Raw genomic sequence first — 25,811 nt, 5'->3', positions numbered from 1 at the left:
TCTTCAGTCCATCATGAATGCTGCTGCCAGACTGTCTCTGCCAATCCCTACACTGGTCTCCATTCAGTGTCCTACACCTATCTTTGCCAATCCCTCCATTGCCCCCCCCCCCATAGTGTCCTCCATCCCTCTCTAGCAATCCCTCCACTGACCTCTATTCTGGGTCCTTCACCTCTCTCTGCCAATCCCTCCACTGGCTTCCACTTAGTGTCCTCCACTCTCTCTACCAATCCCTCCACTGGCCTTCATTCAATATCCTCCACTCTCTCTACCAATCCCTCCACTGCCTTCCATTCAGTATCCTCCACTCTCTCTACCAATCCCTCCGTTGGCTTCCATTCAGTGTCCTCCACCTCTCTCTACCAATCCCTCCACTGGCCTTCATTCAGTATCCTCCACCCCTCTCTACCAATCCCTCCACTGCCTTCCATTCAGTGTCCTCCACCCCTCTCTGCCAATCCCTCCACTGCCTTCCATTCAGTGTCCTCCACCCCTCTCTACCAATCCCTCCACTGCCTTCCATTCAGTGTCCTCCACCCCTCTCTGCCAATCCCTCCACTGCCTTCCATTCAGTGTCCTCCACCCCTCTCTACCAATCCCTCCACTGCCTTCCATTCAGTGTCCTCCACCCCTCTCTGCCAATCCCTCCACTGGCCTTCATTCAGTGTCCTCCACCCCTCTCTGCCAATCCCTCCACTGCCTTCCATTCAGTGTCCTCCACCCCTCTCTACCAATCCCTCCACTGCCTTCCATTCAGTGTCCTCCACCCCTCTCTACCAATCCCTCCACTGCCTTCCATTCAGTGTCCTCCACCCCTCTCTGCCAATCCCTCCACTGGCCTCCATTCAGTGTCCTCCACCCCTCTCTGCCAATCCCTCCACTGGCCTCCATTCAGTGTCCTCCACCTCTCTCTACCAATCCCTCCACTGACCTCCATTCAGTGTCCGCCACCCCTCTCTACCAATCCCTCCACTGGTCTCCATTCAGTCTCCTTCATCCCTCTCTACCAATCCCTCCACTGACCTCCATTCAGTGTCCTCCACACCTCTCTACCAATCCCTCCACTGGTCTCCATTCAGTCTCCTTCATCCCTCTCTGTCAGTCCCTCACCTGACCACCATTCAGTGTCCTCCACACCTCTAACAACTTAAAAAGCCATCCACAACTCGGCCCGACCTACATCACTAATCTAGTCTCAAAATACCAACCAAATCTCTCGGTTCACTCCTCCGAAGACCTCCTGCTCTCTAGCTCCCTCGCCACCTCCTCCCATACTTTCTCCCGAGCCTCTCCCATCATATGAACCTGCCTACCCCAATCTGTCCGACTATCTCCTACTCTGTTTGCGTTTAGACAATCCCTGAAAATCCTCCTCTTCTGAGACGCCTAATCTGCCCGCACCTAACAACTGTACTTTTATTTTCTCCATCAGCCCATCCCTCACAGTTTTTACCTTTTCTATCACTTGATCCTCCCTCCTAGATTGTCCCCCCCAAAGAGCGGAGCTCTCTGATTCCTCCTGTATGGAATTGTACTGTCTGCCCTCATGTTGTTAAGCGCTGCGCAGACTGTTGGCGCTATATAAATACTGTATTATAATAATAATAATACAGGATTTGTAGCTGCTGACGTTTATTTTTCTTCTTTGTATGGGATGGGAAGATCCTCTTTAACCACTTCCCGACCAGCGCACGACGATGTACGTCGACAGAATGGCACGGGCAGGCATATTGGCGTACAGGTACGTCCAATATTCGATGCCACCCTGCCATCGGGAGCGTGCCGCCGGCGGCGCGCTCCCGCACTGGTCGGGACCCCCGTGAGTCCGGTCGCGGGACCCGCGGACTCGAACGCCGCGGGCATCCCCGCAATCGTCTCACGGAGCGGCCGAATGGAGGAAATGCCGTGTAAACAACATTTTTCCATTCTGCCTAGCAACTAGTGACGCTGATCTCTGCTCCATGTGATTGGAGCAGAGATCAGTGTACACTAAATGAAAGCCCAACCCCCCCACAGTTAGTAACACACCCCTAGGAACACTTAACCCCTACACTGCCACCCACTGGTTAACCCTTTCACTGCCAGTGTCATTTACACAGGAATCACTGCATTTATATAGCAGTGATTACTGTATAAATGACAATGGTCCCAAAAATGTGTCAAAAATGTCCGATGGGTCCCCCACAATGTCGCAGTCACAATAAAAATCGCAGATCGCCGCCATTACTAGTAAAAAAAAAAAAATAATAAAAAATTATTAATAAAAATGCTATAAAACTATCCCTATTTTGTAAACGCTATAACTTTTGCGCAAACCAATCAATAATTGCTTATTGCGATTTTTTTTACCAAAAATATGTAGAAGAATACGTATTGGCCTAAACTGAGGGGAAAAAATTTTTTTTATATATTTTTGGGGGATATTTATTATAACAAAAAGTAAAAAATAATGCGTTTTTTTCAAAATTGTCGCTCTATTTTTGTTTATAGCGCAAAAAATAAAAACCGCAGAGGTGATCAAATACCACCAAAAGAAAGCTCTATTTGTGGGAAAAAAAGGACGTCAATTTTGTTTGGGAGCCACGTCGCACGACCGCACAATTGTCAGTTAAAGCGACGCAGTGCCGAATCGCAAAAAGTGGTCTGGTCTTTGACCAGCAAATTGGTCCGGTCTGAAAGTGGTTAAAGTGGGGTTCCGCTGCCTACAACTTTTTTTTTTGGGACAATGACAAAGATTATATGTTTAAAAATTCTAAAGTTTTTCAGGCTTTAGGATGTCCGTTTTCTCTGTAAGAAATAAACTTTAAAATCTTCAAACAGACTGTTGTCATCTTGCCTGTGGGTGTGTGAAGCCCACAGGCATCCTCTTCCGGGATACTGTGCCGCTGATCAACCAGCATGCACCACCCGTTGTATCCCCGTTCTCGCGCATGCGCAGTAACTTTAATTAGGAGCGCCGTCAACAGCTCAGGTTGCCATCACAAGGGGCGACGTCGTCGGAAGTCCCGCCCCGTTGTGATGGCAACGAAGCGTCGAAATCACGTGATAACTCATGCCAGGCCGCCGCACAGACTCCTGGGAACAATCACAAAGGCTCCCAGGAGTCCGTGCGGATAGAGGAAATTAGGTTTTAGCCGCACTATCCCCGCCCATATCCGCAGTCCCCACATACAGGAAGTAGACCGACTGATCAGCATAACAAAGGTACAGTAATAAAAAAAAAAGGTCCATTTTTAAATTAGAACATCTACATAATCATCATCAGCTATTGTGTTAAAATCGGGTGGAGCTCCGCTTTAAGGAGCTGATACTGAGCTTGTCCAATACGATTTTAGATTGTGTGACCAGCATTAGTCTGTGACATTGGAATGTAATGAGGGAAATAATTATAGATTTACCTTCAAGGTGTCATAGGGACACAGAGCTCGCGGGTGGGAGTCTATGTCAAATGTTTCCAGGAAGGAGATGGAGACGTGGAACCCTTCTTCTACGCGGATGCTGTAGTTGCAGTTGAGGTCTGCAGGGTAAGGCTTGGGGTATCCCGGACTGGAGATATATCCAGACTCCTCCGTGAACAGATGACTGCTGCAATCCACTGAGAGAGGAGACACAATACACAGAATTGTCCATCTATTATCCTTATTACAACCTTCTATAAGCAACTTTCCTCACTGACCCTCAGGGTCCGGGAACAATGACACACTGACACCTGGGGGTCCGGGAACAATGACACCCTGACGCTTGGGGGTCCGGGAACAATGACACCCTGACACCTGGGGGTCCGGGAACAATGACACACTGACACCTGGGGGTCCGGGAACAATGACACCCTGACACTTGGGGGTCCGGGAACAATGACACACTGACACCTGGGGGTCCAGGAACAATGACACCCTGACACCTGGGGGTCCGGGAACAATGACACACTGACACCTGGGGGTCCGGGAACAATGACACACTGACACCTGGGGGTCCGGGAACAATGACACCCTGACGCTTGGGGGTGCGGGAACAATGACACCCTGACACCTGGGGGTCCGGGAACAATGACACCCTGACACCTGGGGGTCCGGGAACAATGACACCCTGACGCTTGAGGGTCCAGGAACAATGACACCCTGACACCTGGGGGTCCGGGAACAAGGACACACTGACACCTGGGGGTCCGGGAACAATGACACCCTGACACTTGGGGGTCCGGGAACAATGACACACTGACACCTGGGGGTCCAGGAACAATGACACCCTGACACCTGGGGGTCCGGGAACAATGACACACTGACACCTGGGGGTCCGGGAACAATGACACCCTGACGCTTGAGGGTCCAGGAACAATGACACCCTGACACCTGGGGGTCCGGGAACAATGACACACTGACACCTGGGGGTCCGGGAACAATGACACCCTGACACTTGGGGGTCCGGGAACAATGACACACTGACACCTGGGGGTCCAGGAACAATGACACCCTGACACCTGGGGGTCCGGGAACAATGACACACTGACACCTGGGGGTCCGGGAACAATGACACACTGACACCTGGGGGTCCGGGAACAATGACACCCTGACGCTTGGGGGTGCGGGAACAATGACACCCTGACACCTGGGGGTCCGGGAACAATGACACACTGACACCTGGGGGTCCGGGAACAATGACACCCTGACGCTTGAGGGTCCGGGAACAATGACACCCTGACACCTGGGGGTCCGGGAACAATGACACACTGACACCTGGGGGTCCGGGAACAATGACACCCTGACACCTGGGGGTCCGGGAACAATGACACACTGACACCTGGGGATCCGGGAACAATGACCCACTGACACTTGGGGGTCTCAGAACAATGGCACACTGACACTTGGGGGTCCCAGAACAATGGCACACTGGCACTTGGGGGCAGGGCCATCTTTAAGGCAGGGCAAAAGGGGCAGCTGCCCTGGGCCCTGTCATTGTTGTAGGGCCCATAGCAGCTTCCTCATACTTGCCAACTATCCCGGTTTAAATTCCCTTGTCCCTTGAAGTTTTAGTCCTGTGCTGCGTCCCGATATCTCAGTGTGAAGTGCTGCTACTAATGCTGCCCAGCTCTGCCCTATTGTTGTGTACAGGTGACTCACCTGCAGACCCTGTGTTTACATGTAAATAACTAGAATTCATATGTAAATAACTGCGACTGGCAACATTGATATGTAAATAAAGGCGGCATTCATATGTATAGCAGGCCCCCTGCAGTGATGAGATGATGTGCTGTAACCTCTAGCAACCAATCAGTGAGCCGTAATGTGTGCTGTAACCTCTAGCAACCAGTCAGTAAGCAGTAATGATATGCTTTAACCAATCACAAGTTCTGCCTGATCTGATACAGTAAACTGATCTTAAGTCCAGCTGCTATTTATTGTATGTCTCAGAGCAGGTGGAGAGTGAAATTGCATGGGGGGGCCCAAGAATTTTTTTGCCCAGGGTCCAATCAATATTGAGGATGGCCCTGCTTGGGGGTCCAGGAATAATGACACCCTGACACTTGGGAATCCCAGAACAATGGCACACTGACACTTGGAGGTCCGGGAACAATGACACACTGACACTTGGGGGTCCCATAATAATGGCACACTGGCCTTCAGGGTCCGGGAACAATGACACACTGACACTTGGGGGTCCCAGAACAATGACACCCTGAAACTTAAGGGGTCCGGGAACAATGACACCCTGACACTTGGGGGTCCCAGAACAATGACACCCTGACACTTGGGGGTCCCAGAACAATGACACCCTGACACTTGGGGGTCCCAGAACAATGACACCCTGACACTTGGGGGTCCCAGAACAATGACACTCTGACACTTGGGGGTCCCATAACAATGGCACACTGACCTTCAGGGTCCGGGAACAATGACACCCTGACACCCAAGGTTCCAGAACAATGACAGACTTACACTTGGGGTCTTGCCTAAGCAAAGCTGACCATCACTGATATAAGCCATACCTTTGCAGGTTCTCTTGTCACTCTGTAGTTTGTATCCCGGCAGACAGGAGCAGAAGTAGCCCCCGATATAGTTGTGGCAGACATGCTGGCACGGCGGGGTCCATGAAGCACTGATATCATTGGGGAGAGCGCACTCGTCATTGTCTAGAGGGGGACAACAGAGGGTCCAAGATGAAAAATTAGAACACTGGAATAAATGTTAAACAGAATGAACATGGAGGACAGGAAAACAAATCACACTAGAAATCGATTGTTCTTTGAATGCTGATCAAACAGCTACACAACGTTCCCCCTGAGTGGTGAACTCACATAGCAAAGCCTTGGGTACTTGTATCATTAGTTGCTGACATAAAGGGGAAGGTTTTAAACATTTGTCTGTCCTTCGTGTCCCTGGACAATCTCATCTCAAGGTAATGATCAGAGTTTGTTGATAGACATAGGGCTTATATTTATCACAATGCCACCCAGGGCCGGTGCTACCACTAGGCAAACTAGGCAGCTGCCTAGGGCGCCCTACCACTGGTTTTCCTATTCTCTTCTCTCTGCAGCAAGCAACTAAGTCTCAGCATCAGCAGGCAGCCGCCGCTCAGTTTGCACATAGTGTCAGAGGCGCAGCAGTGGCGGAGGACTGTGTCTGTGTCCCGACTCCTGAATGAATGGAAGCGAGCAAACATTCATTGATAGGCGCTGGTGAGGCTGCATTTGATGGGTGATGGTGAGGCTGCATTTGATCGGTGCTGGTGAGGCTGCATTTGATCGGTGCTGGTGAGGCTGCATTTGATCGAAGCTGGTGAGGCTGCATTTGATCGGCGCTGGTGAGGCTGCATTTGATCGGCGCTGGTGAGGCTGCATTTGATCGGTGCTGGGGAGGCTGCATTTGATGGGCGCTGGTGAGGCTGCATTTGATGGGCGCTGGTGAGGCTGCATTTGATGGGCGCTGGTGAGGCTGAATTTGATGGGTGCTGGTGAGGCTGCATTTGATGGGTGCTGGTGAGGCTGCATTTGATGGGCGCTGGTGAGGCTGCATTTGATGGGCGCTGGTGAGGCTGAATTTGATGGGTGCTGGTGAGGCTGCATTTGATGGGTGCTGGTGAGGCTGAATTTGATGGGTGCTGGTGAGGCTGCATTTGATGGGTGCTGGTGAGGCTGCATTTGATGGGCGCTGGTGAGGCTGCATTTGATGGGTGCTGGTGAGGCTGAATTTGATGGGTGCTGGTGAGGCTGCATTTGATGGGTGCTGGTGAGGCTGAATTTGATGGGTGCTGGTGAGGCTGCATTTGATGGGTGCTGGTGAGGCTGCATTTGATGGGCGCTGGTGAGGCTGCATTTGATGGGTGCTTCATTAAAAAGGTGGGGTTTACATGGGCAGGGAAAATGGGTGGAGCCAAAGGGGCGGCAAAATTTGCTTTTGCCTAGGGTGTCAAAAAATCCTTGCACCAACCCTGATGCCACCCTTAGGCCGGTGCCTAGGCCGGGACATTTAGAGAAGGTAACACGGTGCCGTGAAATCTACACATTGTATTGACTTTCCTTATTTTGCTTCCTTCTTCTGGTCACCTCTAGACATTTCTGGATAAATTCCGCAGTAGAACTGTAGAGGCAAATGAATACATAGGATGCCGGGAGAAGTCAGAAGACTCTTTAACTCTTTATGGTTCAGCCACATGAAATCATTTTTTATTTGGAATCTAGTTCTGCATATAAAGAAGATCTCACACTGCTTTCAAATGTATTTTAACATTCGTATTCATTTAATACTCACATGACAATAGGGATGGAGCTTCCCCAAGGTCTTCATCATCCTGTTGTGTCTAGAGTAGGGATGAGCTTGGGTTTGGCTCTGGGATTGGTCAGAATCCACATTCGGGTCAACTGGGAAGTCAGCTGTCAGTGCCAGGCCAATGATCTGCGGGTGGAGGTCCGCACATGCACAAGGGAATCGAGATGCTCAAGACATCATTGACTTAATATGGCCACAGGTCCAATTAGGTCAAAGATATCATAAGCATTGTTATTGCTTTGTGTATTTTACAGCTTGGGAGTGATTGGCCCAGAAGTGACAGCTACCTTCTGGGTTTGGCCAAAGCCACGTTGGGATCAAACCCAACCTCATCACTAGTCTAGAGCTGTGGTCTTTAAACTGCGGCCTGGGGGTCAAATGCTTTATCCAGCCCTTGGGCCACCATTTCTCCCACTGACACCATTAATGGGGCACTATTCCTTCCACTGACACCATCCATGGGGCACTATTCCTCCCACTGACACAACTGATGGGGCACAATGGTGCTACTGACACCATTAATGGGGCACTATTCCTCCCACTGATACCAATTATGGGTCACTGTTTACTGCCACTAATGCTGGGGCATTTTCTTCTTCCACTGGCCATATTCTGCCCCCCCCCCCCCCAAAGCTACCTTCTGGGTTTGGCCAAACCCACGATGGGATCAAACCCAACCTCATCACTAGTCTAAAGCAGTGGTCTTTAAACTGCGGCCTGGGGGTCAAATGCTTGCTTGCCTTTATCCAGCCCTTGGGACACCATTTCTCCCACTGACACCATTAATGGGGCACTATTCCTCCCACTGACACAACTGATGGGGCACAATGGTCCTACTGACACCATTAATGGGGCACTATTCCTTCCACTGACACCATCCATGGGGCACTATTCCTCCCACTGACACCACTGATATGGAATTATACCCCTACTGACACCATTAATGGGGCATTATTTCTTCCACTGACCTCATCGATGGGGCACTATTCCTTCTGCTAACACCAATGATGTGGCACTATTCCTCCCGCTGACACCAATGATGGGGCACTATTCCTCCCACTGACACCATTGATGGGGCACTATTCCTCCCACTGACACAACTGATGGGGCACAATGGTCCTACTGACACCATTAATGGGGCACTATTCCTTCCACTGACACCATCCATGGGGCACTATTCCTCCCACTGACACCACTGATATGGAATTATACCCCTACTGACACCATTAATGGGGCATTATTTCTTCCACTGACCTCATCGATGGGGCACTATTCCTTCTGATAACACCAATGATGTGGCACTATTCCTCCCACTGACACCAATGATGGGGCACTATTCCTCCCACTGACACCATCGATGGGGCACTATTCCCCCCACTGATACCAATGATGGGGCACTATTCCTCCCACTGACACCAATGATGGGGCACAATTGTCCTACTGACACCATTTATAGAGCACTGTACCTCCTGCTAAAACCAATGATGGGTCACTGTTTATTGCCACTAATGCTGGGGCATTTTCTTCTTCCACTGGCCATAGTCTGCCCCCCCCCCCCCCCCCCCCAAAGCCTATAGGACAGCAAACTGACCCTGTACTAGAGAAAGTGTACTCTGACCAACTACTTATCTAGCTGTAATTCTGATCTGCACAACCAGAGATGTGTATGGACCACAGCCAGATTATCCACAAGGCAACCTAAACAGGAGCCCACTACCTACCCACGGCCTGGTAGTAGGCTTGGAATCCTGGGTAAAGGATGGTGGAGCCTTGCTCCTCATTGGAAAAGTCAGACTGGAATTCAATTCTCATTTGGTTGCCTTCAGAGACAATTAGCCGATGACCAGGGTGAGATTTAGACTTGGGTGGACCGCAGAACTTCCCCAGTTCCTTGTTGTCTGCCCAAACCTGCCGAAAGAAGATTGGGATAAAAGTGATGAGCGAAAAGTATCAAGTTGATTGCGAAAAAAAACACTTCAAGAAAATAAATTTTTGTATTTTCTCACTTATTTAAACCTATCATTAAGTTAGGGTGTTGGGACTTCAAGCTTGATGGAAGCTCCAAATAAATGGGATGACCACAGAGGCGGCTTTGTAATGCCAAAAGGGAGCGCTACAAAATCCCCGGGAGAGTCAGAGTATGTGACGTGAAATGATGAGGGGATCAACCCATAGGGATTGCTTCAGATATAATAATTATTTGCCACAATAAGTCTATCAAGAGTGGATTCCCAACGTGATTGGGGAGTTCTACATAAGACTTCTTTAGGTTTATTGGGTATAAATCTGGACCCGTGATTGATGTTTGGGTTTCATTTATACAGTGCCTTGTGAAAGTATTCGGCCCCCCTGAACTTTTCAACCTTTTGCCACATTTCAGGCTTCAAACATAAAGATATAACATTTTTATTTTTTGTGAAGAATCACCAACAAGTGGGACACAATTGTGAAGTGGAACGAAATCTATTGGATATTTTAAACTTTTTTTTAGCAAATAAAAAACTGAAAAGTGGTGCGTGCAAAATGATTCGGCCCCTTTACTTTCAGTGCAGCAAACTCACTCCAGAAGTTCAGCGAGGATCTCTGAATGATCCAATGTTGTCCTAAATGACTGATGGTGATAAATAGAATCCACCTGTGTGTAATCAAGTCTCTGTATAAATGCACCTGCTCTGTGATAGGCTCAGGGTTCTGTTGAAAGCGCAGAGAGAGCATCATGAAGACCAAGGAACACACCAGGCAGGTCCGTAATACTGTTGTGGAGAAGTTTAAAGCCGGATTTGGATACAAAAAGATTTCCCAAGCTTTAAACATCCCAAGGAGCACTGTGCAAGCGATCATTTTGAAATGGAAGGAGTATCAGACCACTGCAAATCAACCAAGACCTGGCCGTCCCTCTAAACTTTCAGCTCAGACAAGGAGAAGACTGATCAGAGATGCAGCCAAGAGGCCCATGATCACTCTGGATGAACTGCAGAGAACTACAGCTGAGGTGGGAGAGTCTGTCCATAGGACAACAATCAGTCGTACACTGCACAAATCTGCCCTTTATGGAAGAGTGGCAAGAAGAAAGACATTTCTCAAAGATATCCATAAAAAGTCTCGTCTAAAGTTTGCCACAAGCCACCTGGGAGACACACCAAACATGTGGAAGAAGGTGCTCTGGTCACATGAAACCAAAATCCAACTTTTTGCCCACAATGCAAAACGATATGTTTGGCGTAAAAGCAACACAGCTCATCACCCTCAACACACCATCCCCACTGTCACACATGGTGGTGGCAGCATCATGGTTTGGGCCTGCTTTTCTTCAGCAGGGACAGGGAAGATGGTTAAAATTGAGGGGAAGATGGATGCAGCCAAATACAGGACCATTCTGGATGAAAACCTGTTGGAGTCTGCAAAAGACCTGAAACTGGGACGGAGATTTATCTTCCAACAAGACAATGATCCCAAACATACAGCAAAATCTACAAAGGAATGGTTCACAAATAAACGTATCCAGGTGTTAGAATGGCCAAGTCAAAGTCCAGACCTGAATCCAATCGAGAATCTGTGGAAAGAGCTGAAAACTGCTGTTCACAAACGCTCTCCATCCAACCTCACTGAGCTCCAGCTGTTTTGCAAGGAAGAATGGGCAAGAATTTCAGTCTCTCGATGTGCAAAACTGATAGAGACACCCCAAGCCACTTGCAGCTGTAATCGCAGCAAAAGGTGGCTCTACAAAGTATTAACGCAAGGGGGCCGAATCATTTTACACGCCCCACTTTTCATTTTTTTATTAGTTAAAAAAGTTTCAAAAATCCAATAGATTTCATTCCACTTCACAATTGTGTCCCACTTGTTGGTGATTCTTCACGAAAAATAAACATTTTATATCTTTATGTTTGAAGCCTGAAATGTGGCAAAAGGTTGAAAAGTTCAAGGGGGGTGAATACTTTCACAAGGCACTGTAACAAGCTGTAGCTAGAAAGTTTTCTAAAGTATGAGTAAAGGCAAAACTTTTCTCAGTTTTGGATGGAGTGGAGAGGGATTAGAACCCCTGTCAGTGTGAATTGCTGTCATTAAAGCAGGAGACCTGCGAAAAAAAATTTTTTTTAAAAGTCAGCAGCTACAAATACTGCAAATGCTGACTTTTAAAATAAGGACACTCCCCTGTCCCAGGGTCCAGCGATGTCGACCCCCTCGGTCCCCGGATCCTGCCGCCATCTTGCGGCTTCACTTCCCGGCTCCCTACTGCGCATGCGCGAGTCGCGGAGCGCAATCTAAATGGTCCGTGCTTTCTCTGGGACCCGCGTGTGTTCCAGCAGACAGCAAGGCGGGAAGGGAAGAGGCATAGACTCCCGTGGGAGTCTATGCCCGGAAGTGGGTGCAAATACCTGTCTTAGCCCTTGTACACGCGGTCGGAGACTCCATCGGAATGTGTCCTATCGGACCGTTTTGTCGGATATTCCGACTGTGTGTGGTCTACATCGGACTGTTTCCGTCGGAATATCCGTCGGACCAAATTTTCCAACTTGCCGGTAAAATTTTCCGACAAAATGCTCCGATCGGACATACTCCGATCATGTGTAGAGAATTCCGATCGGACAAAGTGCCACGCATGCTCAGATCAAATTCCTAGACCAAAGCTATTGGCTACTAGCCTGAACGTAGTCCCGTCGTAACGAAATAACGTCATCACGTTCTGAACGATCGGATTTTCCGACAACTTAGTCCGACCGTGTGTATACAACATCACTTCCGGACTTCTTCCGGAATTAATCCGTAGGAATAACTCCGACGGATTTGGTTGTCGGAATCTCCCACCGTGTGTACAAGGGCTTAGACAGGTATCTGCACCCCCCTCCCCCCCGAAAGGTGCCAAATGTGACACCAGAGGGGGGGGGGGTAGGGTTCCAGAGGTTCCATTTTTGCGTGAACCTCCACTTTAAGAAGATCCCTCCGTCTCTATTAGTCCTGTTTACCATTATCATTGAAAGTGAAAGTAAAAGAAAATCTCAAATTTTGGGTTGTCCCCAGAAAAGTAATAGAGGAGGAAATCTTCCAATGGGGACATTAGTTCTGGTGAGCCTGGGGGTCCCCAAGGAATTCCCTTAGTTTACAGGGTTTTCTTCTCACTTGTCAGACAGGAAGTGAAGGGAAATCTCCCCAAAGGGGAGACAGATGGAGGAAAAAGAGATTATAGCCCTCCCTTCCTCAGGCCCAACAGCCAGGGACACTAGTTCTGGTGACCTGGGGGGGGTCTTCAAGTAATTCCCTTAATTTGCAGGGATTTCCGCTCACTTCCTGTTGTGGCTATGGGACAGGAAGTAAAGGTAAATGTTCCCAATGGGACATAGATGGAGGAAAAAAATCTGACAGGGGTTATAATCCTCCCTTACTCTAAGCAAAATGAAAAAAAAGTTCTACTTTAAGGAACACTTGGTCCTAGGTCCTGCTGGTGGCTGCTCGTGTCTCTGCAGGAAGGTTCTCACTCCCAGTAGGCCTTCTACACTTCCTGAGCAAGGAGGGGAAGTACCGAGGGATAGACCATCTCCCCAAAGTCTTTCTCTGGGCCTGCACTGACCCCCTGTAGTTGTCTCCTGCTCTCTTGGGGTTATGATGGGGATCCCAGGACACTCTGCCCTCCCCCCGGGAAAGGGGAACAGCAGGAGCACAGCAGATAGATGTTGCCTTTTCCTCTTCCGTCTGCCCCACCTTCCTTCCTGGTCCTGGCTAATCTCCCAGCCTTCTCCCGTGGGTAGGATGCCCCTTAAAGGGAGAACGTACTCAACCATCTGCCTACAAATTCACTTTAAACTACAAGCCGAGGAGGCCAAGCAGTTCCTCTAGAGCAGTGCTTCTCAACCTCAGTCCTCAAGTCTCCCCAACGGGCTGTGTTTCAGGTTTTCCTTTACTTTGCACAGCTGCTTTAAATCAATATCAATGCCATGGTAATGATAAGAGTTATTCTATCTAAGGGAAGTTCCTAAAACATGACCCGTTGGGGATACTTGAGGACTGAGGTTGAGAAGCACTGCTCTGGAGAGTAGAAGTTGCCTGGGATCCACATCACCGGCATCAACACCATTATATTAACCACTTCCCACCCGGCCAATGCATATATACGGCCGGGTGGGAGCCGTCTACTCCTGATAGGACGTTCAGGAACGTCCTTCAGGAGTAGCGGGATCGCGCGCGCGCGCGCCCGCGCAGCGGCGCGATCCCGATGTGCTCGTGTCACCCGGACACGGCACATCTCAGATCGGCAGGAGGGCTCTGTGATTGGCCCTCCTGATCACATGACGGCCGTGTCCAATCACGGCCGTCATGTGATGTAAACAAACAGCCGGTTGCTAGGCAATCGGCTCTCCTCTCCTCACACGGAAGTCACCGCTGAGGAGAGGAGAGCAGAACTCTGCAGCCGGCTGATGATCAGTGAGTATGGGCTGCTTTTTACAGCTTTTTACTCACTGATCATCAGTGTAGTGTCCCCACACAACACACCACACAGTACAAACACAGTCCCCACATATGTCCCCAAAACACACATGTCCCCAAAACATACATGTCCCCAAATAATAAAAACACATGTCCCTAATAATAAAAACATGTCCCCCACATATGTCCCACTAACATCACATGTCCCAATGATTATCTGCACACATATGTACGTGATCACCTGCACACATATGTACATGATCATTTGCGTACATATGTCCGTGATCACACAAACCAATTATTATACACTTAACGGATTTTTTTTTACCAAAAACATGTAGCAGAATACATTTTGGCTTAAATTTATGACAAAATTTGATTTTATTGGATTTCTTTTCAAATAGAAAAAAGAAAATATTGTTTTTTTCCCAAATTTCCGCTTTTTTTGCGCTTATATCGCAAAAAAAAAAAACGTAGTCGTGAATAAATAACACCAAAATAAAGCTCTATTTGTGCGAACAAAATGATAACAATTTCATTTGGGTACAGTGTAGCATGACCGCGCAATTGTCACTGAAAGCGCGAGAGCGATGAAAGCTGAAAATTGGGCTGGGAAGGAAGGGGGTGAAAGTGCCCGGTATTGAAGTGGTTAAGAATGTATTCCGAGATCGTGGAAACCTCTGCCCCCCAGATAGCCCAAGGGGCTAAACACCCCCCCCACACTGGCTCCCGTACAACTCTGATTGAGTCCCTGTTTCGAACTTCACCATTCCCACCCACGCAGAACATAGGGGCAGAAGTGGGACACCTTGGACCGCTCTCGTGCCCGTGCCTGTGCGGGATGGGGGGGGGGCCCGGAGAGAAGATTCCTCTCACCCCCCACTTCCACTACCCTCGCCCACCTCATTGCACCCCCCTGCCCCCGCCCACCTTAACTTCAACCCCCCCTCCCCCCCCTCTTTTTTTTTTTTGTCTCTTTCTTCTTTTTACATTTAGTTCAACAAACTCCAGATACAGACACTCCAGACCCGCTGAAGGCTGGCTGTCACCCTTTGACTTGACAACTGCCCCTCCTTACCCCCTGCATCTCGTTCCCATTTGACGATACCCCCACTACACCGATTATTTCATAACAGAACCCCCCGACGGACAGAGTGATACCCACGACCAGCACAACCCTCCAGAGAACCAAGTTTTGATCTTTGGGAAACCTACCCTCCCTATAAACATAACCTCGGCCCCCCAAAGGATTCCATTACGCGTTTTTCTCCCATATAGGGGGAGATGTTTTATGATACAGACGGCGATGTAGGTGCAAGGAAGGGGGTTTTTGTCAGTGTTTTCCTTGTAATTTAGAGCTTTCTGTTATTTGTAGTTAAAATTTGTACTGCGCTCTTTTAGTACATCATGTACTGTTTGTTATTGTATTATTCTAAAAACCCAATAAACCCACAAAAAAAAAAAAAGAATGTATAGTAATAGTAATATGATAAACTTGCAGTTCCAGCACTTTCTTTTTACTTTCCTTAATTAGTACAGTATTTGGGGGCAGGAATGACGGACGTTTGACCCACTTGAATCCTGAGTGCAAGGTGGCGAATTCTCCCCATGTTTGGTTGGGGGTCTGGTTTCTTGCCCATAACCCAAGAACATACTCATGGGCGTCCGCAGAACTTTTTTCAAGGGGGGGCATAATTTTAGGGTCACCCATGCGCCGCCCCTTTTCGACAATGTCATTATCAGATTATCATGGTCAGAGACTGCAGACTTAGTACAATCCCTAGGATAAGTAATGGATAATGGCCAACAGGCCCTCTTACCAGACCCAGTGAAACAACACCAGTGATCCCTCCGGCTGGACGATCGCTGACGCGCCCCGGGGGCGACTCTGGTCAGTAGTGTAGCATGTCTGTACCCTGGCAGTGACTCAGTCTTTCTCTCTCTGGCGGTGCTGGGCAGCATGGCTCTCTCTGGTGGTGTGGGGCAGTGTAGTTCTCTCTCTGGTGGTGCTGGGCAGCGTGGCTCTCTCTGGTGGTGTGGGGCAGTGTAGTTCTCTCTCTGGCGGTGCTGGGCAGCGTGGCTCTCTCTGGTGGTGTGGGGCAGTGTAGTTCTCTCTCTGGCGGTGCTGGGCAGCGTGGCTCTCTCTGGTGGTGTGGGGCAGTGTAGTTCTCTCTCTGGCGGTGCTGGGCAGCGTGGCTCTCTCTGGTGGTGTGGGGCAGTGTAGTTCTCTCTCTGGCGGTGCTGGGCAGCGTGGCTCTCTCTGGTGGTGTGGGGCAGTGTAGTTCTCTCTCTGGCGGTGCTGGGCAGCGTGGCTGTCTCTGGGGGTGTGGGGCAGTGTAGTTCTCTCTCTGGTGGTGCTGGGCAGCGTGGCTCTCTCTGGTGGTGTGGGGCAGTGTAGTTCTCTCTCTGGTGGTGCTGGGCAGCGTGCCTCTCTCTGGTGGTGTGGGGCAGTGTAGTTCTCTCTCTGGTGGTGCTGGGCAGCGTGCCTCTCTCTGGTGGTGTGGGGCAGTGTAGTTCTCTCTCTGGTGGTGCTGGGCAGCGTGCCTCTCTCTGGTGGTGTGGGGCAGTGTAGTTCTCTCTCTGGTGGTGCTGGGCAGCGTGCCTCTCTCTGGTGGTGTGGGGCAGTGTAGTTCTCTCTCTGGTGGTGCTGGGCAGCGTGCCTCTCTCTGGTGGTGTGGGGCAGTGTAGTTCTCTCTCTGGTGGTGCTGGGCAGCGTGCCTCTCTCTGGTGGTGTGGGGCAGTGTAGTTCTCTCTCTGGTGGTGCTGGGCAGCGTGCCTCTCTCTGGTGGTGTGGGGCAGTGTAGTTCTCTCTCTGGTGGCGCTGGGCAGCATGGCTCTCTCTGGTGGTGCTGGACAGCATGGCTCTCTCTGGTGGTGTGGGGCAGTGTAGTTCTCTCTCTGGTGGCGCTGGGCAGCATGGCTCTCTCTGGTGGTGCTGGACAGCATGGCTCTCTCTGGTGGTGTGGGGCAGTGTAGTTCTCTCTCTGGTGGCGCTGGGCAGCGTGGCTCTCTCTGGTGGTGTGGGGCAGTGTAGTTCTCTCTCTGGTGGCGCTGGGCAGCGTGGCTCTCTCTGGTGGTGTGGGGCAGTGTAGTTCTCTCTCTGGTGGCGCTGGGCAGCGTGGCTCTCTCTCTCTCTGGCTTCTGCCCAGCACAATCCTTGTTCTTTTTCCTGTAGCGCTCTCTCCCTCAGCTTTTATTTCCCAGGCTACAGTCTCTCAATCTCTCGATCGAGCTGTATCCTCCTCCCTGTGGAAAATGGGGCCGCCAATCTTTGGGACTACATGTTCTATGATTCTCTCCTCTCCTAGTCTCCTTTGATTGGCCCTCAGTTATGGCCAATAGGGAAGGAATGGAGCGGGCAGGAAGCTGGGCGAGGAACCTGGTGAGAGCCGTCGTCTCTTCTCCCTGACAGGAGAAAGGGGGGGGGGGGTGACCGGGGGAAACCTGATAGCACCGCCGCCGAGTTCTCTGCTGGACTGAGCATGGAAAAGAGCCCGCAGTCACACTACACTGATAGGGGGGCTTGGCAGAACCTTGATGGTGTCACCCCACTGGTGGGTTGCACATGGGTGTGGGCTGCCTGCACCCCGATAGGGATGGAACTGTGTTGAATTTGAGATCTCATCCCTGATTCCAGGGGGGGGCACTTGACCCCCCTTGCCCCTACCTGCGGACGCCCATGAACATACTAGTAGTTTGATTAGTGTATACCTGAACTGGCTCTAAATGTGTGTCTGTATGATTGTGGTAAGGGCATTCGTTTTCTTCTATTAATATTAATAACTAAATACATTTTCTTATGTCAATAAAAACAATAAGGAAAATACATTTCTTAGTATATATATATATATATATATGTGTGCCTTCAATACCTTAACAAAGTCATAGGTGCATCCGTCCGATGGCTCGATGTCAAACACCAGGAACTTCAGGGAAATGTGGAATCCTTCGGGGACGGCAATGTTCCAGGTGCTGTGATTGTTGTTGGGGTAAGTTTTAGGGTAATTGGGGGACGCGATGAGCCCATACTGAGATCTCTTGGCTGGAGAGGAGGAGACGCCTCCAAGAAGAAGGAGCACCAAAAAGAACCTAGACAACAAAGACAAAAGTTTCATGCCTGGGACAACTATGATTGGTGCCACAAGGGTTGAGCTTCTGTTACTTGCGTATTGCTGTCACTAGGCAGATCTCCCTTACTTTTTATGGCAAACAGGGGACATGAGTGGGAAGATACCACCAGGACAGGAAGACCCATAAAGCAGCACCTGGTCTTTTCTCTGGTGCACAGCCGCTGGCACTTTTGGGTTTTACCTTGAGTGCTGGCACCACAGTCAATCAGGTGGCAGTTCTCCTGATTGGCATGGATTTAAATTGTAAGCAACATGTGGCTTAGCGTACGAGCAATGCACCACTACACCGAGGAACCATCATGGGGCTCGGCTTCAGTGTATCCTCCTCATGCCAAGTGTCTTTGGTACCTGCCGCTTCAGTCTTTGAGCCTCCTCAGTTCCACTGAGCTCCAGTGACTGTCAGCTTCATCTGTGGCTGCCACTAGTGTGGTCCTTTGTTCCTAATCAGCTGTCCGAGTCCACAGTACCTCTGACGGCTGTGCTCCCCGAGATTCCGGTGCACCTCAGAGCATCCTGTGCCATCTACTGACTCCAGCATGTCCCTGTGCACCTGTTGACTCCAGTGCACCCCAGTGCACCCCAGAGCATCCAGTGCCTTTTAGGCATCCCTATGTATCTCTATGCACCCCATGTCTGCAGTGCACCCCAGAGTATCCTCTGCCATCTACTGACTTCAGTGCATTCCTGTGCATCCGCTGATTCCAATGCACCCCAGATTATTCAGTGTTTTCTACTGATCCCTTCATACCCCTATGCACCCCATGACTGCAGTGCATCCCAGAGCATCCTGTCTCTACTGACCCCTGTGCACCCCACAACTCCAGTGTACCCCCGAGCATCCTGTCTCTATTGACCCCTGTGCACCCCACAACTCCAGTGTACCCCAGAGCATCCTGTCTCTATTGACCCCTGTGCACCCCACAACTCCAGTGCACCCCCGAGCATCCTGTCTCTATTGACCCCTGTGCACCCCACAACTCCAGTGCACCCCCGAGCATCCTGTCTCTACTGACCCCTGTGCACCTCACAACTCCAGTGCCTCCCAGAGCATCCTGTGTCTACTGACCCCTGTGCACCCCACAACTCCAGTGCCTCCCAGAGCATCCTGTGTCTACTGACCCCTGTGCACCCCACAACTCCAGTGCCTCCCAGAGCATCCTGTGTCTACTGACCCCTGTGCACCCCACAACTCCAGTGCCTCCCAGAGCATCCTGTTTCTACTGACCCCTGTGCACCCCACAACTCCAGTGCCTCCCAGAGCATCCTGTTTCTACTGACCCTTGTGCACCCCATGACTGCAGTGCATCCCAGAGCATCCTGTGTCTACTGACCCCTGTGCACCCCACAACTCCAGTGCCTCCCAGAGCATCCTGTGTCTACTGACCCCTGTGCACCCCACAACTCCAGTGCCTCCCAGAGCATCCTGTTTCTACTGACCCCTGTGCACCCCACAACTCCAGTGCCTCCCAGAGCATCCTGTTTCTACTGACCCCTATGCACCCCATGACTGCAGTGCATCCCAGAGCATCCTGTGTCTACTGACCCCTGTGCACCCCACAACTCCAGTGCATCCCAGAGTATCCTATCTCTACTGACCCCTGTGCACCCCACAACTCCAGTGCACCCCAGAGCATCCTGTCTCTACTGACCCCTGTGCACCCCACAGCTCCAGTGCACCCTGGAACATGCTGTCTCTACTGATCCCTATGCACCCAACAACTCCAGTGCACCCCAGAGCATCCTGCCTCTACTGACCCCTGTGCACCCCACAACTCCAGTGCACCCCAGAGCATCCTGTGTCTCCACTGACTACGGTGCACCCAAGAGAATGCAATGTCTTCTAGTGATCTCTGTACACTCCTATGCACCCCACAAACCCAGTGTACACCACAGCATCCAAAGTCTTCCAGTGACCCCTATGCACCCCATAACTCTAGTGCACCCCAGAGCATCTAGTGTCTTCTAATGATCCCTGCTCACCCTTTGCACCCCTATGACTGCCATTCCCCCCAGAACTGTGCTGAGACAAGGTCATCCAGCGCCCATTGCAAAGATGCCAAACAGTTCCCCTCCTTTCCGTAGGGTTAGGGCCAAAGCACCCCCATCCCTGCAATAAACCATTGCACCCAGGGCAGCCGTCTCTCATGCCCACCCCTTGTCCTGGTCCTGCACCAGAGAATCCTGTGGCTCAACTGAACCCTGTGCACTCTGTGACTCCAGTGCACTTCAAAGCATCCAATATCTTCTAGTGATCGCTGCTCAACCCTATACACCCCACAACTCCAGTGCTGCACCTCAGAGCATCCCGTGTCTTCTAGTGAACCCTGCTTATCCCTATACCCTCCATGACTGCAGTGCCCCCTAAAGCATGTGGTTTTTCTACTGACCCTTGTGAATCCAGTGCACCCCAGACCATGGACAGACCAAATGCACAGCTCCACTCAAGACTCACCTCTGCTGTACATGGACAACCTGAGTACCGGCCACTGTCGTCCGTCTCCACAAAATGGCTGCATGGCTACTGTATATCTCCACCTGGGAACCAACCTTCCTTGACGCGTTTCACCACTCCTGGTTTGCTCACAAGGATAGGGGAAGTCCACTGGGAGGGGTGAAGCGTGTCAAGGAAGGTTGGTTCGCACCCCAGAGCATCCAATGTCTTCTAGCGATCCCTATTCACCCCATGACTGTAATGCACCCCAGAGTATCCTGTCTCTCTACTGACCACTATGCACCCCATGACTCCAGTGCACCCCAGAACATCCATTGCTCTAGTGAACCCCAGAGCATCCATTGTCTTCTAGTGATCCCTGTGCACCCCATAACTCTAGTGTACCCCACAGAATCCAGTGTCTTCTAGTGATCCCTGTGTACTCCTTTGTACCCCATGACTCCAGTGTAACCCAGAGCATCCATTGTCTTCTAGTGATTCCTGTGCACCCCTATTAAACCCAATGACAGCAGGGCACCCCAGAGCATCCTGTCTCACTACTGACCCCTATGTACCCCATGATTCCAGTGCACCCCAGAACATTGTCTTCTAGTGATCCCTGTGTACCCCTATGCACCCCATAACGCTAGTGTACCCCACATAATCCAGTGACTTCTACTGATCCCTGTGCATCCCATAACTCTAGTGTACCCCACAGAATGCAGTGTCTTCTAGTGATCCCTGTGCACCCCATAGCTCTAGTGTACCCCACAGAATCCTGTGTCTTCTAGTGATCCCTGTGCACCCCTATGTACCCCATGACTGCAGTGCTCCCCAGAGCATCCAGTGTCACTACTCACCTCTGTGCTCCCCTGAGTAGTGCACCTCTGTGCATGCAGTCATGCAGTGTCTTCTAGTGATCCCTTTGCACCCCATGATTGCAATGCACCCCAGAACATCCAGTGCCTCCTAGTGATCCCTGTGCACCCCTATACACCCCATCACTGCAGTGCATCCCAAAGCATCCTGTGCCTCTTCTGACCCCCGTGACTTTAGTGCTCTCCAGAGTGCACATCGCTTTTCAGAGGAGAGACAATAATAGGAATCTTAGAGGCGTGTGAACGATGGATTCCATATCTCTGATTATTAGCTGAATATTTTTAATACATGGATAAATATTTATACATCAGACACTCCCGGTCCCCTGTGTCGCCAGGCCCCATAGCGCTCACATTCCCAGGTCCCCTGTGTCGCCAGGCCCCATAGCGCTCACATTCCCAGGTCCCCTGTGTCGCCAGGCCCCATAGCGCTCACATTCCCAGGTCCCCTGTGTCGCCAGGCCCCATAGCGCTCACATTCCCGGGTCCCCTGTGTCGCTGGGCCCCACAGTGCTCACATTCCCTGGTCCCCTGTGTCGCCGGGCCCCACAGCCCTCACATTCCCGGGTCCCCTGTGTCGCCGAGCCCCACAGCGCTCACATTCCCTGGTCCCCTGTGTCGCCGGGCCCCACAGCGCTCACATTCCCGGGTCCCCTGTGTCGCCGGGCCCCACAGCGCTCACATTCCCTGGTCCCCTGTGTCGCCGGGCCCCACAGCGCTCACATTCCCTGGTCCCCTGTGTCGCCGGGCCCCACAATGCTCACATTCCCTGGTCCCTTGTGTCGCCGGGCCCCACAGCGCTCACATTCCCTGGTCCCCTGTGCTGCCGGGCCCCACAGCGCTCACATTCCCTGGTCCCCTGTGTCGCCGGGCCCCACAGCCCTCACATTCCCGGGTCCCCTGTGTCGCCGAGCCCCACAGCGCTCACATTCCCTGGTCCTCTGTGTCGCCGGGCCCCACAGCGCTCACATTCCCGGGTCCCCTGTGTCGCTGGGCCCCACAGCGCTCACATTCCCTGGTCCTCTGTATCGCCGGGCCCCACAGCGCTCACATTCCCGGGTCCCCTGTGTCGCTGGGCCCCACAGCCCTCACATTCCTGGGTCCCCTGTGTCGCCGAGCCCCACAGCGCTCACATTCCCGAGTCCCCTGTGTCGCAGAGCCCCACAGCGCGCACATTCTCGGGTCCCCTGTGTTGCCGAGCCCCACAGCGCTCACATTCTCGGGTCCCCTGTGTTGCCGAGCCCCACAGCGCTCACATTCCTGGGTCCCCTGTGTCACCGGGCCCCACAGCGCTCACATTCCCTGGTCCCCTGTGTCGCCGGGCCACACAGCGCTCACATTCCCGGGTCCCCTGTGTCGCCGGGCCCCACAGCGCTCACATTCCTGGGTTTCCAGTGTCACTAGGCCCCACAGCGCTCACATTCCCGAGTCCCCTGTGTTGCCAGGCCCCACAGCGCTCACATTCCCTGGTCCTCTGTGTCGCCGGGCCCCACAGCCCTCACATTACCGGGTCCCCTGTGTCGCCGAGCCCCACAACGCTCACATTCCCTGGTCCCCTGTGTCGCCGGGCCCCACAGCGCTCACATTCCCGGGTCCCCTGTGTCGCCGGGCACCACAGCGCTCACATTCCCTGGTCCCCTGTGTCGCCGGGCCCCACAGCGCTCACGTTCCCGGGTCCCCTGTGTCACCGGGCCCCACAGCGCTCACATTCCCGGGTCCCCTGTGTCGCCAGGCCCCACAGCGCTCACGTTCCCGGGTCCCCTGTGTCGCCAATCCCCACAGCAATCACATTCCCTGGTCCCCTGTGTCGCCAGGCCCCACAGTGCTCACATTCCCGGGTCCCCTGTATCGCCGGGCCCCACAGTGCTCACATTCCCGGGTCCCCTGTGTCGCCAGGCCCCACAGCACTCACATTCCCGGGTCCCCTGTGTCGCCAGGCCCCACCGCGCTCACATTCCCGGGTCCCCTGTGTCGCCGGGCCCCACAGTGCTCACATTCCCGGGTCCCCTGTGTCGCTGAGCCCCACAACGCTCACATTCCCTGGTCCCCTGTGTCGCTGAGCCCCACAACGCTCACATTCCCTGGTCCCCTGTGTCGCCGGGCCCCACAGCGCTCACATGATCTGCTATGGCTCTAGTTTTACCTGGACAGGTATTACAGCTCATTTACTAAACTGGATTATAAAATACTTTTTATTTCGCCCTTCTTGATACTTTTTACGTTTAAAAGCCAACATAGTATCAAAACCGCATAGGAGATTGTAAGCTCCTGGGGGCAGGGACTGATGTGAATGTACGATATGTACAGCGCTGTGTATATTGTTGGACACTGTATAAAACGCTGCAATAAATAAACAAATTAATAAACAATAGGATACAATTGTATCTTTTGAACACAAGCAGAGCGTGAAATGTTTAAAGTCTATATATATTTGTGGACTGATTACTTCCGAAATTCCGGTGGAGCCTCTGAGCAGATCATTTCATCCTATTCTGCAGACTATTACATCTCATCCTCTCTAGCGGCTAATATCAAACATTTCATCCATGGGATGGTAATACTTACATTCTCTGTGCTCTTGCGGGTTAATTCCTTAGAAATGAAAGTTTCAGTAGCAATCGGAGGATGGGATGGGAGGAGAGAAGAGGAGGAGAAGAGGAGAGGAGGAGATCAGAGGGGCGAAGAGAACATTAATGACCCCAAATCTCTGCTGGAGTTTCAGTCCCTGTCCTGTGCTGACCTCTGCTGTACAAACAGAGAATTACAGCGCGGCCACAAAAATGATAGTCACCCCCGGCTGCGACTCTGAAATCGCGCGACTTCCCCTTTAAAGCTACAGGTCATGTGATTTGGAACTGTCACTGTGTGATCGGGGGGGGGGGGGGCTTAAAGGGTAACTCCAACCTCTGTGGGAAAAAATAGCAAATAATAAACAACAAATAAAAATATAGGAATTGCGACACAAGTCATATTGTGATTGAATATTATTAAAATGTATCTTTCCCTTTCAATTTGCAGCCGCTGTCATTTTCTGTAATATGCAATACGGCCACCTGCAGGGGTTTAAAGTGATTTTTCATCAAAATAAAGTACATGAGACGTGGATGGATGGATGGATGGGGGAGGGGAGTTGGGTTTGAATATTAAAAATGAATTAAACAGCGTTTTTTTGTCCGTGGGGCTCAGATACAGTTAGGTTCCCCTTTAATTTTTCTTGTTTAAAAGTCGATTCAACTTTCACTTTAAATCGACTAAATGCATTCTTGGGGCATCAAAAGAAAAATTGCGCCAAGTGTTACATTTGGTTTTCTTTATAGAAATTACAGAAAAGCCTGTGCCCTGCCAGCTGGCTGCGGAGAATGACCCTTGCTCGTTCCAGGAAGATGGAAGCAGTGGTCTCTCTGCAGAGGGGTCACCAGTCCGGTATTTATATATTGTGGGGTCACCAGTATGGTATTTATATATTGTGGGGTCACCAGTCCGGTATTTATATATTGTGGGGTCACCAGTTCGGTATTTATATATTGTGGGGTCACCAGTCTGGTATTTATATATTGTGGGGTCACCAGTCTGGTATTTATATATTGTGGGGTCACCAGTCCGGTATTTATATATTGTGGGGTCGCCAGTACAGTATTTGTATATTGTGGGGTCACCAGTCCGGTATTTATATATTGGGGGGTCACCAGTCTGGTATTTATATATTGTGGGGTCACCAGTCTGGTATTTATATATTGTGGGGTCACCAGTCCGGTATTTATATATTGTGGGGTCACCAGTCCGGTATTTATATATTGTGGGGGTCACCAGTCCGGTATTTATATATTGTGGGGTCACCAGTCCGGTATTTATATATTGTGGGGTCACCAGTCCGGTATTTATATATTGTGGGGTCACCAGTCAAGTATTTATATATTGTGGGGTCACCAGTACTGTATTTATATATTGTGGGGTCACCAGTCAAGTATTTATATATTGTGGGGTCACCAGTCCGGTATTTATATATTGTGGGGTCACCAGTCCGGTATTTATATAATGAAATCATATCCCCTCTCAGACGTCTCTTCTCCAGAGAGAATAAGTTCAGAGCTCACAACCTTTCCTCATATCTAATATCCTCCAGACCCTTTATTAGCTTTGTTGCCCTTCTTTGTAGTCGCCCCATTTCCAGTACATCCTTCCTGAG

At 51.0% G+C, this 25,811-nt stretch overlaps 1 protein-coding gene across 2 annotated transcripts in view; it reads right to left on the bottom strand.

Annotated features, from left to right (window-relative positions):
- Positions 1–24,348, bottom strand: part of C1R (complement C1r) — a 65,669-nt gene extending 41,321 nt beyond the window's left edge. For both annotated transcript variants that reach the window (XM_077467141.1, XM_077467142.1), the window contains exons 1-5: positions 24,191–24,348; positions 18,059–18,275; positions 9,485–9,671; positions 5,984–6,127; positions 3,399–3,595 (exon numbers count right to left, since the gene is read on the bottom strand). In XM_077467141.1, coding sequence (XP_077323267.1) covers positions 3,399–3,595; positions 5,984–6,127; positions 9,485–9,671; positions 18,059–18,275; positions 24,191–24,192 — 747 coding nt within the window. In that variant the 5' untranslated portion in view covers positions 24,193–24,348. The remainder of the gene's footprint in view (positions 1–3,398; positions 3,596–5,983; positions 6,128–9,484; positions 9,672–18,058; positions 18,276–24,190) is intronic.
- Between the last annotated feature and the right edge of the window lie 1,463 nt (positions 24,349–25,811).

The sequence above is a fragment of the Lithobates pipiens genome, unplaced genomic scaffold (assembly GCF_037356315.1).
Source record: "Lithobates pipiens isolate NorthernLeopardFrog02 unplaced genomic scaffold, aLitPip1_a1.2 Scaffold_47, whole genome shotgun sequence".
In the NCBI taxonomy this organism is placed as follows: Eukaryota; Metazoa; Chordata; class Amphibia; order Anura; family Ranidae; genus Lithobates; species Lithobates pipiens.
The sequence above is the reverse complement of the archived record's forward strand: the minus strand, read 5'-3'. Positions and strand labels throughout refer to the sequence as shown.